The 13,821-nt window shown below is 54.9% G+C and overlaps 2 protein-coding genes across 2 annotated transcripts in view; both read right to left on the bottom strand.

The window, feature by feature from the left end:
- CLASRP (CLK4 associating serine/arginine rich protein) overlaps positions 1-734 on the bottom strand; it is a 33,047-nt gene extending 32,313 nt beyond the window's left edge. The window contains exon 1 of the mRNA XM_059872477.1: positions 652-734. The gene's annotated coding sequence lies outside the window, so the exon portion shown is untranslated. The remainder of the gene's footprint in view (positions 1-651) is intronic.
- A 686-nt stretch (positions 735-1,420) lies between these two features.
- The window catches only part of RELB (RELB proto-oncogene, NF-kB subunit), a 30,424-nt gene continuing 18,023 nt past the window's right edge, over positions 1,421-13,821 (bottom strand). Inside the window, exons 7-9 of the mRNA XM_059872546.1 lie at positions 7,663-7,731; positions 6,449-6,526; positions 1,421-4,462 (exon numbers count right to left, since the gene is read on the bottom strand). Of these exons, the coding sequence (XP_059728529.1) occupies positions 4,242-4,462; positions 6,449-6,526; positions 7,663-7,731 (368 nt within the window). The 3' untranslated portion in view covers positions 1,421-4,241. The remainder of the gene's footprint in view (positions 4,463-6,448; positions 6,527-7,662; positions 7,732-13,821) is intronic.

Below are 13,821 nucleotides of genomic sequence, written 5' to 3'. Positions count from 1 at the left end.
GATTAATTAAGGGGGAAATTGGGGATTGATTAAGGGGAAATTGGGGATTAATTAAGGCGGAAATTGGGGATTAATTAAGGGGGAAATTGGGGATTAATTAAGGGGGAAATTGGGGATAAAAATTGGAAATTAAAGAGGGGAATTGGGAAAAAAATTGGGAATTGAAGGGGGTAAATTTGGGATTGATTAAAAGGAAATTGAGGATTAATTAAGGGGGGAAATTTGGGATAAAAATTGGGAATGGAAAGGGGAAAATTTGGACTTAAGAAGCGGGAAGAAGGAAATTGGAAAGAAACGGACAGAATGGGAAAAACGAAAATCGGAATAAGAAGAGGGATGGGAAGAAAAAAGATAGAATAGAAGGAGATTAAAAAATAAGAAGAAAGTGGGGAGATGGAAATTAAAAATTGGAATAACGGAGAAAATAAGAAGAAAAATGGGAATAAGCAAAGGCAAGTGGGAATAAGGGCGGGAAGGGGAAAAAGGGAATTGCGGGGGGGGGCAGGGGAGGCCCGGGGGCAGCCCTGAGGGGCAGGGGGGGTCATTAGGGCGGTAATTAGCGCGCTAATGAGGGGCAGGCCCGAGGGGGGGTAATTAGGGAGGTAATTAAGCGTTATTTGGGGGAGCGGCCCCGCCGCCATCGCCGCTCACCGCGCTCGGCGCACCCGGAAGCGGAAGTGACGAGCGGAAGCGGAAGCGGAAGAGCGGGGCCTAATAAGAAGCTGCTTTGTGGGCGTGGCTTAGCGTCAGAACGAGGCTGGGGCGGGGCCTAATGGAGACGGCATTGGGGCGTGGCTTAGTGTCAGAACGAGGCTGAGGCGGGGCCTAGTGGAGAACGCATTGGGGCGTGGCTTGGTGTCAGAACGAGGCTGGGGCGGTGCCTAATAAGGGCCTGAATTGGGGCGTGGCTTAGTGTGAGAACGAGGCTGGGGCGGGGCCTGATGGAGAGGGCGTGGATTGTTGTGTGGGCGGGGTTTGAGCGGTTCCTCTTCCGGGTTTTATTCCCAGTTCGATACTGGGACGGACTGGTCCCAGTTCCGGTCAGATGCTGGGCCAGACTGGTGCCACTCCCAGCCCCATACTGGTCCAGACTGGTGCCACTCCCAGCCCCATACTGGTCCGGATTGGTCCCAGTCCCAGCCCCATACTGGTCCGGACTGGTGCCACTCTCAGCCCCATACTGGTCCGGACTGGTCCATGTCCCCACCCCCTCCCAGTTTGTCCCAGTTTGTCCCAGTTTGTCCCAGATTGTCCCAGTTCCATCCCAGTCCATCCCAGTTTGATCCCAGTCCCTCCCAGTTCCTCCCAGTCCATCCCAGTCCATCCCAGTCCCTCCCAGTCCCTCCCAGTTCATCCCAGTCCCTCCCAGTTTGTCCCAGTCTATCCCAGTCCCTCCCAGTTCCCAAAACCAACTCCTGGCTGTCCATCCATGGCTTTATTCCACACAAAATCCGGGAATTCTGCCCAAAATTCCCAAAAATTCCCCCCAAAAATCCAGGAATTCCTCCCAAAATCTCAGAAATTTCCCCCAAATTCCGGGAATTTTCCCCAAAATCCCAGAATTTACCTCCAAAATTCCACCCAAAATCCAATAATTCCACCAAAATCCAGGAATTCTGCCCAAAATTCCACCCCAAATCCCAGAATTCCTCCCAAAATCCCAGAATTTTCCCCCAAATTCCGGGAATTTCCCCCAAAATCCCAGAATTTACCCCCAAAATTCCACCCTAAATCCCAGAATTCCTCCCAAAATCCCAGAAATTTCCCCCAAATTCCGGGAATTTTCCCCAAAATCCCAGAATTTACCCCCGAAATTCCACCCCAAATCCAAGAATTCCTCCCAAAATCCAGGAATTCTGCCCAAAATTCCCCCCAAAATTCAAGAATTCCACCCAAAATCCAGGAATTCTGCCCAAAATGCCCCAAAATTCCCCCCAAAATCCAAGAATTCCTCCCAAAATCCAGGAATTCTGCCCAAAATTCCCAAAACTTCCCCCCAAAATCCAAGAATTCCTCCCAAAATCCAGAAATTCTGCCCAAAATTCCGCCCCAAATCCAAGAATTCCTCCCAAAATCTCAGAAATTTCCCCAAAATTCCGGGAATTTTCCCAAAATCCCAGAATTTACCCCCGAAATTCCACCCAAAATCCAAGAATTCCTCCCAAAATTAAGGAATTCTGCCCGAAATTCCACCCAAAATCCAAGAATTGCTCCCAAAATCCAGGAATTCTGCCCAAAATTCCACCCCAAATCCCAAAATTCCTCCCAAAATCTCAGAAATTTCCCCCAAATTCTGGGAATTTTCCCCAAAATCCCAAAATTTACCTCCAAAATTCCCCCCAAAATCCAAGAATTCCACCAAAATCCAGGAATTCTGCCCAAAATTCCCCCCCAAATCCCAGAATTCCACCCAAAATCCAGGAATTCTGCCCAAAATTCCCCAAAATTCCACCCAAATCCAAGAATTCCTCCCAAAATCCAGGAATTCTGCCCAAAATTCCGCCCCAAATCCAAGAATTCCTCCCAAAATCTCAGAAATTTCCCCAAAATTCCGGGAATTTTCCCAAAATCCCAGAATTTACCTCCAAAATTCCCCCCAAAATCCAAGAATTCCTCCCAAAATCCAGGAATTCTGCCCAAAATTCCCCAAAATTCCCCCCAAAATCCAAGAATTCCTCCCAAAATCCAGGAATTCTGCCCAAAATTCCTCCCAAAATCCAAGAATTCTGCCCAAAATCCCGGAATTCCTCCCAAAATCCCAGAAATTTCCCCCAAATTCCGGGAATTTTCCCCAAAATCCCAGAATTTACCCCCGAAATTCCACCCCAAATCCCAGAATTCCTCCCAAAATCCCAGAAATTTCCCCCAAATTCTGGGAAGTTTCCCCAAAATCCCAGAATTTACCCCCGAAATTCCACCCCAAATCCCAGAATTCCTCCCAAAATCCCAGAAATTTCCTCCAAATTCCAGGAATTTTCCCCAAAATCCGGGACTGGGGGGCTCCCCCCTATAAATATAGTGCAAAAAAAAAACCAAAAAAGGGAAAAAAAATTTGGGAATTTCCCAAAATTCTCGGGGGGTTCAGGCAGGCCCGGGCCCCAATTTCTGAAATTCCGGGAATTCCAAGAATTTTGGGATTTTGGGGATTTTTTGGGGGGATTTTGAGGGATTTTGAGGGATTTTTGGGGATTTTTTTGGGATTTTTTTGGGATTTTGAGGGATTTTTGAGGGAATTTTGGGGGGGATTTTGAGGGAGAATTTCCAGGGGGATTTTTGGGAATTTTGAGGGAATTTTGAGGGAATTTTTGGGAATTTTGAGGGGGATTTTGATGGGGATATTTGGGAATTTGGAGAGGATTTTTGGAAGGATTTTGGGAGAATTCCGAGGGGGATTTTTGGGAGAATTTTGGGAGAATTTTTGGGAATTTTGGGGGGGAATTTCGAGGAGGATTTTTGGGAATTCTGAGGGAGATTTTTGGGAATTTTGGGAGAATTTTGAGGAGGATTTTTAGGAATTCTGAGGGAGATTTTTGGGAATTTTGAGGGGATTTCCAGGGGGATTTTTGGAAATTTTGGGGGGGAATTTGAGGAGGATTTTTGGGAAAGTTGAGGAAATTTTGGGGGGAATTTTTGAAGGGATTTTGAGGGGAATTTTGGGGATTTTTGGGGGATTTTTGGGAGAATTTCCAGGAGGATTTGGGGGAATTTTGGGGAGGATTTTGAGGGGAATTTTGGGAGAATTTCCAGGGGATTTTGGGGGGATTTTGGGAGAATTTCAAGAGGGATTTTTGGGAATTTTGGGGGAATTTTGGGGAGGATTTCGAGGGGAATTTTGGGAGAATTTCCGGGGGGATTTTTGGGAATTTTTGGAGAATTTCGAGAGGGATTTTGGGGAATTTTGGGGGAATTTTTGGGAATTTTGGGGGGATTTTTGGGAATTTTGGGGAGGATTTCGAGAGGGATTTTTGGGGGGATTTTTGGGAATTTTTGGAGAATTTCGAGGGGGATTTTTGGGAATTTTGGGGAGGATTTCGAGAGGAATTTTGGGAGAATTTCCAGGGGGATGTTTGGGAATTTTTGGAGAATTTCGAGGGGGATTTTGGGGAATTTTGGGGAGGATTTCCAGGGGATTTTGGGGAATTTCGAGGGGGATTTTGGGGAATTTTGGGGAGGATTTCCAGGGGATTTTTGGGAATTTCGAGGGGGATTTTGGGGAATTTGGGGCCGTTTTTGGGGGGCGCTCAGCCCTCCCCCCCCGGGAACATGTGGGACCCCACCAGGCTGGAAATGGGGGAGGGGTCCCCGGCGGGGGGCTCGGCCAGCAGCTCCGGGGGCGCCGGGAAAAGCGGGAATTCCGGGAATTCCGGGAATTCCAGGAAGGGCCCCAAGGCCGGGGGGGCGAAGGGACCCAGCAGGGGGGGGAGGGGCTCCAGGGGCTCCGGCTCCGGGGGAAAGGCGGCGTCTGCAGGGGGGAAAAATGGGAATTTTAGCGGGGAAAATGGGAATTTTACAGGGAAAAATGGGAATTTTGGGGGGAAATTGGGGATTTTACAGGGAAAAATGGGAATTTTACAGGAGAAAATGGGAATTCTGGGGGGAAAATTGGGGATTTTAGCGGGAAAAATGGGAATTTTACAGGGAAAAATGGGAATTCTGGGGAGAAATTGGGGATTTTACAGGGAAAAATGGGGATTTTACTGGGAAAAATGGGAATTTTACTGGGAAAAATGGGAATTCTGGGGGGAAATGGGGGATTTGGGGGGAAAATGGGGAATTCTGGGGGGAAATTGGGGATTTTACCGGGAAAAATGGGAATTCTGGGGGGAAATTGGGGATTTTACAGGGAAAAATGGGAATTTTACAGGGAAAAATGGGAATTTTACAGGGAAAAATGGGAATTTTACAGAAGAAAATGGGAATTCTGGGGGGAAATCGGGGATTTGGGGGGAAAATTGGGAATTCTGGGGGAAAAATTGGGGATTTGGGGGAAAAAAAGGGAAATTTAGGGTAGAAATTGAGGATTTTATGGGGGAAAATGGGAATTCTGGGGGGAAATTGGGGATTTGGGGGGAAAAATGGAAATTTTGGGGGGAAATTGGGGATTTTACAGGGAAAAATGGGAATTTTACAGGGAAAAATGGGGATTTTGGGGGGAAATTGGGGATTTTACAGGGAAAAATGGGGATTTTGGGGGGAAATTGGGGATTTTACAGGGAAAAATGGGAATTCTGGGGGGAGAAATGGGAATTTTACAGGGGAAAATGGGAATTCTGGGGGGAAATTGGGGATTTTACCGGGAAAAATGGGGATTTTACAGGGGAAAATGGGAATTCTGGGGGGAAATTGGGGATTTTACCGGGAAAAATGGGGATTTTACAGGGGAAAATGGGAATTCTGGGGGGAAATTGGGGATTTACAGGGAAAAATGGGAATTTTACCGGGAAAAATGGGAATTCTGGGGGGAAATTGGGGATTTTACAGGGAAAAATGGGAATTTTACAGGGAAAAATGGGAATTCTGGGGGGAAATTGGGGATTTTACAGGGAAAAATGGGAATTTTACAGGGAAAAATGGGAATTTTACAGGGGAAAATGGGAATTTTACAGGGGAAAATGGGAATTCTGGGGGGAAAATGGGGATCTTACAGGGAAAAATGGGAATTTTACAGGGGGAAATGGGAATTTTACAGGGGAAAATGGGAATTTTACAGGGAAAAATGGGAATTTTACAGGGGAAAATGGGATTTTTACAGGGGAAAATGGGAATTCTGGGGGGAAAATGGGGATCTTACAGGGAAAAATGGGAATTTTACAGGGGGAAATGGGAATTTTACAGGGAAAAATGGGAATTTTACAGGGAAAAATGGGAATTTTACAGGGAAAATGGGAATTTTGGGGGGAAAAATGGGAATTCTGGGGGGAAATCGGGGATTTGGGGGGAAAATTGGGAATTCTGGGGGAAAAATTGGGGATTTGGGGGAAAAAAAGGGAAATTTAGGGTAGAAATTGAGGATTTTATGGGGAAAAATGGGAATTCTGGGGGGAAAATTGGGGATTTGGGGGGGAAATTGGAAATTTTGGGAGGAAATTGGGGATTTTACAGGGAAAAATGGGAATTTTCCAGGGAAAAAATGGGAATTCTGGGGGGAAATTGGGGATTTTACCAGGAAAAATGGGAATTTTACCAGGAAAAATGGGAATTCTAGGGGGAAATTGGGGATTTGGGGGGGAAATTGGGAATTTTGGGGGGAAATTGGGGATTTTACAGGGAAAAATGGGAATTTTACAGGGAAAAATGGGGATTCTGGGGGGAAAATTGGGAATTTTGGGTGGGAAATTGGGAATTTTGGGGGGAAATGGGAATTTTGGGGGTAAAAATTGGATTTTGAGGAGAGAAATGTGGGGGTTTGGGGGTGAAAATTGGGGATTTGGGGGGTCAGGGGTGGCACCTGCGGGGCCCAGGGGGATGAAGTGCTCCAGGTACCCCGGGGGCTTCTTCCTCCTCTTGGCCTCGATCCCGAACGGGTCTGGGGGGAAAGGGGGGGTCAGTTCCCCCAAATCCCCCAAAATCCCCCCAAAATCCCCCCAAATTTATCACAAATCCCCCAAAATCCCCAAAACCCCCCCAAAATCCCCCAAAATTTATCAAAAATCCCCCAAAATCCCCCAAATCCCCCCAAAATCCCCCCAAATTTATCACAAATCCCCCAAAATCCCCAAACTCCCCCCAAAATCATCCCAAATTTATCACAAATCCCCCAAAATCCCCCCAAATTTATCACAAATCCCCCAAAATCCCCAAAATCCCCCAAATCCCCCCAAAATCCCCCCAAATTTATCACAAATCCCCCAAAATCCCCAAACTCCCCCCAAAATCATCCCAAATTTATCACAAATCCCCCAAAATCCCCCAAATTTATCACAAATCCCCCCAAATCCCCCCAAAATCCCCCCAAATTTATCACAAATCCTGCAAAATCCCCCCAAATTTATCACAAATCCCCCAAAATCCCCAAAATCCCCCCAAAATCCCCCCCAAATTTATGACATATCCCCCCAAATCCCCAAATTCCTGCCGAATCTCCTCAAATCCCCCCAAAATTCCCCCAAATTCTCCCCAAATCCCCTCAAATTCCCCTTAATTTAGCCCCAAATTCCCCCAAATCCCTCCCAGTTTGATCCCAGTCCCTCCCAGTCCATCCCATCCCCTCCCAGTTCCCCCCCAGTCCCTCCCAGTTTGATCCCAGTCCCTCCCAGTCCATCCCCAGTCCATCCCATCCCCTCCCAGTCCCTCCCAGTTTGATCCCAGTCCCTCCCAGTCCAACCCAGTCTCTCCCAGTCCCTTCCAGTTTGATCCCAGTCCCTCCCAATCCCATCCCAGTCCCTCCCAGTTTGATCCCAGTTTGTCCCAGTCCATCCCAGTCCCTCCCAGTCCATCCCAGTCCATCCCATCCCCTCCCAGTCCCTCCCAGTCCCTCCCAGTTTGATCCCAGTCCCCCCCAGTCCCTCCCAGTCCCTCCCAGTTCCCCCCAATCCCATCCCAGTTCCCCCCAGTTCCCTCCCAGTTCCCTCCCAGTCCCTCCCAGTCCATCCCAGTCCCCCCCAGTCCCTCCCAGTCTGATCCCAGTCCCTCCCAGTTCCCCCCAGTCCCTCCCAGTCCCACCTGTCCCCGAGAGCTCCTCCAGCAGGTCGGGCATTCCCCGCTTGCGCTTCACCTGCACCCGGTACGCGTCTGCGGGGGGGACACCGGGAATCACACCGGGAATCACACCGGGAATCACACCGGGAATCACACCGGGAGTGACACCGGGAGTGACACCGGGAATCGCACCGGGAATCACACCGGGAGTGACACCGGGAATCGCACCGGGAATCACACCGGGAGTGACACCGGGAATCACACCGGGAATCACACCGGGAGTGACACCGGGAGTGACACCGGGAGTGACACCGGGAATTACACCGGGAATCACACCGGGAATCACACCGGGAATCACACCGGGAGTGACACCGGGAATCGCACCGGGAATCACACCGGGAGTGACACCGGGAATCACACCGGGAATCACACCGGGAGTCACACCGGGAGTGACACCGGGAATTACACCGGGAATCACACCGGGAATCACACCGGGAATCACACCGGGAGTGACACCGGGAATTACACCGGGAATCACACCGGGAATCACACCGGGAGTGACACCGGGAATCACACCGGGAATCACCGGGAGTGACACCGGGAATTACCAGGAAATACCGGGAGTTACACCGGGAGTTACACCAGGAAATACACCGGGAGTTACCGGGAAATACACCGGGAGTGACACTGGGAATTACCGGGAGTTACACCAGGAAATACACCGGGAGTTACACCGGGAATTACTGGGAATCACACCGGGAGTGACACCGGGAAATACCGAGAGTTGCACCCGGAAACACCGGGAGTTACACCGGGAGTGACACCGGGAACTTCACCGGCAGTTACACTGGGAAATACCGGGACTTACCCCGGGAATTTACCGAGAGATTCACCGGGAAATACACCGGGAAATACACTGGGAGTTACACCGGGAAATACACTGGGAGTTACACCGGAATTGCACTGGGAATTGCACCGGGGAATACTGGGAATTGCACCGGAGAACACCGGGAATTGCACCGGAGAACACCGGGAATTGCACTGGGGAATACCGGGAATTGCACCGGAGAACACCGGGAAATGTTACCGGGAACACTGGGATCGACCACCAACCCCGGCATTCCCGGCATTCCCGCTGGTTATCCATTCCCCAGGGGCACCTGTCCCTGTACCTGTCCCTGTACCTGTACCTACATCTCCACCTGTCCCTGTACCTGCACCTGCACCTGTACCTGCACCTGTACCTGCACCTGTACCTGTACCTGTACCTGTGTCTGTACCTGTGTCTGTACCTGTGTCTGTACCTGCACCTGTGTCTGTACCTGCACCTGTACCTGCACCTGCACCTGTACCTGCACCTGTGTCTGTACCTGTGTCTGTACCTGTGTCTGCACCTGTGTCTGTACCTGCACCTGTACCTGTGTCTGTACCTGTGTCTGTACCTGTACCTGTGTCTGTACCTGTCCCTGTACCTGCACCTGTACCTGTACCTGTACCTGTGTCTGTACCTGCACCTGTACCTGCACCTGTGTCTGTACCTGTACCTGTACCTGTACTTGTACCTGTACCTGCACCTGCACCTGTACCTGTACCTGCACCCTCAGCCCAGGTGTTCCCGGTACCCATCCCCGTTACCCCCAGGTGTTCCCGGTACCCATCCCCGTTATCCCGGCGGTACCGGTGTCCCGGGGCAGGTAGGTGAAGCGGAACCCTTCACTGCGGACGCTGTCGGTGAGGCGCTGCAGGAACACCTCCACCTCCACCTGTACCTGCACCCTCAGCCCAGGTGTTCCCGGTACCCCACCCTCGTTACCCCCAGGTGTTCCCGGTACCCCACCCCCGTTATCCCGGTGGTACCGGTGTCCCGGGGCAGGTAGGTGAAGCGGAACCCTTCACTCCTGACGCTGTCGGTGAGGCGCTGCAGGAACACCTCCACCTGCACCTGTACCTGCACCTGTACCTGCACCTGTACCTGCACCCTCAGCCCAGGTGTTCCAGGTACCCCACCCCCGTTATCCCGGTGCTACCCCCGGTGGTACCGGTGTCCCGGGGCAGGTAGGTGAAGCGGAAGCCCTCGCTGCGGACGCTGTCGGTGAGGCGCTGCAGGAACACCTCCACCTGCACCTGTACCTGCACCCTCAGCCCAGGTGTTCCCGGTACCCCACCCCCGTTACCCCCAGGTGTTCCCGGTACCCATCCCCGTTATCCCGGCGGTACCGGTGTCCCGGGGCAGGTAGGTGAAGCGGAACCCTTCACTCCTGACGCTGTCGGTGAGGCGCTGCAGGAACACCTCCACCTGCACCTGTACCTGCACCCTCAGCCCAGGTGTTCCCGGTACCCCACCCCCGTTATCCCCAGGTGTTCCCGGTACCCATCCCCGTTATCCCGGCGGTACCGGTGTCCCGGGGCAGGTAGGTGAAGCGGAACCCTTCACTCCTGACGCTGTCGGTGAGGCGCTGCAGGAACACCTCCACCTGCACCTGCACCTGTACCTGTACCTGTACCTGCACCTGTACCTGCACCCTCAGCCCAGGTGTTCCCATTACCCCACCCCCGTTATCCCCAGGTGTTCCCGGTACCCCACCCCCGTTATCCCGGTGCTATCCCTGGTGGTACCGGTGTCCCGGGGCAGGTAGGTGAAGCGGAACCCTTCGCTCCTGACGCTGTCGGTGAGGCGCTGCAGGAACACCTGCACCTGCACCTGCACCTGTACCTGCACCCTCAGCCCAGGTGTTCCCGGTACCCCACCACCGTTATCCCCAGGTGTTCCCGGTACCCATCCCCGTTATCCCGGTGGTACCGGTGTCCCGGGGCAGGTAGGTGAAGCGGAACCCTTCGCTCCTGACGCTGTCGGTGAGGCGCTGCAGGAACACCTCCACCTGTACCTGTACCTGTACCTGCTCCCTCAGCCCAGGTGTTCCCGGTACCCCACCCCCGTTATCCCCAGGTGTTCCCGGTACCCCATCCCCGTTATCCCGGTACCCCACCCCCGGTGGTACCGGTGTCCCGGGGCAGGTAGGTGAAGCGGAACCCCTCGCTCCTGACGCTGTCGGTGAGGCGCTGCAGGAACACCTCCACCTGTACCTGCACCTGCACCTGCACCTGTACCTGCACCCTCAGCCCAGGTGTTCCCGGTACCCATCCCCGTTACCCTCAGGTGTTCCCGGTACCCATCCCCGTTACCCTCAGGTGTTCCCGGTACCCATCCCCGTTATCCCCAGGTGTTCCCGGTACCCATCCCCGTTATCCCGGCGGTACCGGTGTCCCGGGGCAGGTAGGTGAAGCGGAACCCTTCACTGCGGACGCTGTCGGTGAGGCGCTGCAGGAACACCTCCACCTGTACCTGTACCTGCACCTGCACCCTCAGCCCAGGTGTTCCCGGTACCCCACCCCCGTTATCCCCAGGTGTTCCCGGTACCCCACCCCCGTTATCCCAGTGCTATCCCCGGTGGTACCGGTGTCCCGGGGCAGGTAGGTGAAGCGGAAGCCCTCACTGCGGACGCTGTCGGTGAGGCGCTGCAGGAACACCTCCACCTGCACCTGTACCTGCACCTGCACCCTCAGCCCAGGTGTTCCCGGTACCCCACCCCCGTTATCCCGGTGCTATCCCCGGTGGTACCGGTGTCCCGGGGCAGGTAGGTGAAGCGGAACCCTTCACTCCTGACGCTGTCGGTGAGGCGCTGCAGGAACACCTCCACCTGCACCTGCACCTGCACCCTCAGCCCAGGTGTTCCCGGTACCCCATCCCTGTTATCCTCAGGTGTTCCCGGTGCCCCACCCCCGGCAGTACCGGTGTCCCGGGGCAGGTAGGTGAAGCGGAACCCTTTGCTCCTGACGCTGTCGGTGAGGCGCTGCAGGAACACCTCCACCTGCACCTGCACCTGTACCTGCACCCTCAGCCCAGGTGTTCCCGGTACCCATCCCCGTTATCCCGGTGGTACCGGTGTCCCGGGGCAGGTAGGTGAAGCGGAACCCTTCACTCCTGACGCTGTCGGTGAGGCGCTGCAGGAACACCTCCACCTGCACCTGCACCTGTACCTGTACCTGCGCCTGTACCCTCAGCCCAGGTGTTCCCGGTACCCCACCCTCGTTATCCCGGTACCCATCCCCCGTTATCCCGGCGGTACCGGTGTCCCGGGGCAGGTAGGTGAAGCGGAACCCTTCGCTGCGGACGCTGTCGGTGAGGCGCTGCAGGAACACCTCCACCTGCACCTGTACCTGTACCTGTACCTGTACCTGTACCTGCACCCTCAGCCCAGGTGTTCCCGGTACCCCATCCCCGTTATCCCGGTGCTGTCACCGGTGGTACCGGTGTCCCGGGGCAGGTAGGTGAAGCGGAACCCTTCACTCCGGACGCTGTCGGTGAGGCGCTGCAGGAACACCTGCACCTGCACCTGTACCTGTACCTGCACCCTCAGCCCAGGTGTTCCCGGTACCCCACCCCCGTTATCCCGGTGCTATCCCCGGTGGTACCGGTGTCCCGGGGCAGGTAGGTGAAGCGGAACCCTTCACTCCTGACGCTGTCGGTGAGGCGCTGCAGGAACACCTCCACCTGCACCTGTACCTGCACCTGTACCTGCACCCTCAGCCCAGGTGTTCCCGGTACGCCACCCCCGTTATCCCCAGGTGTTCCCGGTACCTATCCCCGTTATCCCGGCGGTACCGGTGTCCCGGGGCAGGTAGGTGAAGCGGAACCCCTCGCTGCGGACGCTGTCAGTGAGGCGCTGCAGGAACACCTCCACCTGCACCTGCACCTGCACCTGTACCTGTACCTGTACCTGCACCCTCAGCCCAGGTGTTCCCGGTACCCCACCCCCGTTACCCCCAGGTGTTCCCGGTACCCCACCCCCGTTATCCCGGTGCTATCCCCGGTGGTACCGGTGTCCCGGGGCAGGTAGGTGAAGCGGAAGCCCTCGCTGCGGACGCTGTCGGTGAGGCGCTGCAGGAACACCTCCACCTGCACCTCCACCTGCACCTGTACCTGCACCCTCAGCCCAGGTGTTCCCGGTACCCCACCCCCGTTATCCCGGTGCTACCCCCGGCGGTACCGGTGTCCCGGGGCAGGTAGGTGAAGCGGAACCCTTCACTCCTGACGCTGTCGGTGAGGCGCTGCAGGAACACCTCCACCTGCACCTGTACCTGCACCCTCAGCCCAGGTGTTCCCGGTACCCCACCCCCGTTATCCCCAGGTGTTCCCGGTACCCATCCCCGTTATCCCGGCGGTACCGGTGTCCCGGGGCAGGTAGGTGAAGCGGAACCCTTCACTCCTGACGCTGTCGGTGAGGCGCTGCAGGAACACCTCCACCTGCACCTGTACCTGTACCTGCACCCTCAGCCCAGGTGTTCCCGGTACCCCACCCTCGTTACCCCCAGGTGTTCCCGGTACCCATCCCCGTTATCCCGGCGGTACCGGTGTCCCGGGGCAGGTAGGTGAAGCGGAAGCCCTCGCTGCGGACGCTGTCGGTGAGGCGCTGCAGGAACACCTCCACCTGCACCTGTACCTGCACCCTCAGCCCAGGTGTTCCCGGTACCCCATCCCCGTTATCCCGGTGCTGTCCCCGGTGGTACCGGTGTCCCGGGGCAGGTAGGTGAAGCGGAACCCTTCGCTGCGGACGCTGTCGGTGAGGCGCTGCAGGAACACCTCCACCTGCACCTGTACCTGTACCTGCACCCTCAGCCCAGGTGTTCCCGGTACCCATCCCCGTTACCCCCAGGTGTTCCCGGTACCCATCCCCGTTATCCCGGTGGTACCGGTGTCCCGGGGCAGGTAGGTGAAGCGGAACCCCTCGCTCCGGACGCTGTCGGTGAGGCGCTGCAGGAACACCTCCACCTGCACCTGTACCTGCACCCTCAGCCCAGGTGTTCCCGGTACCCCACCCCCGTTATCCCGGTGCTATCCCCGGTGGTACCGGTGTCCCGGGGCAGGTAGGTGAAGCGGAACCCTTCACTCCTGACGCTGTCGGTGAGGCGCTGCAGGAACACCTCCACCTGCATCTGCACCTGTACCTGCACCCTCAGCCCAGGTGTTCCCGGTACCCATCCCTGTTATCCTCAGGTGTTCCCGGTGCCCCACCCCCGGCAGTACCGGTGTCCCGGGGCAGGTAGGTGAAGCGGAACCCTTCACTCCTGACGCTGTCGGTGAGGCGCTGCAGGAACACCTCCACCTGCACCTGTACCTGCACC

The sequence above is a fragment of the Haemorhous mexicanus genome, chromosome 36 (assembly GCF_027477595.1).
Source record: "Haemorhous mexicanus isolate bHaeMex1 chromosome 36, bHaeMex1.pri, whole genome shotgun sequence".
Taxonomy (NCBI): Eukaryota; Metazoa; Chordata; class Aves; order Passeriformes; family Fringillidae; genus Haemorhous; species Haemorhous mexicanus.
This window is presented reverse-complemented; position numbering and strand designations above follow the sequence as displayed.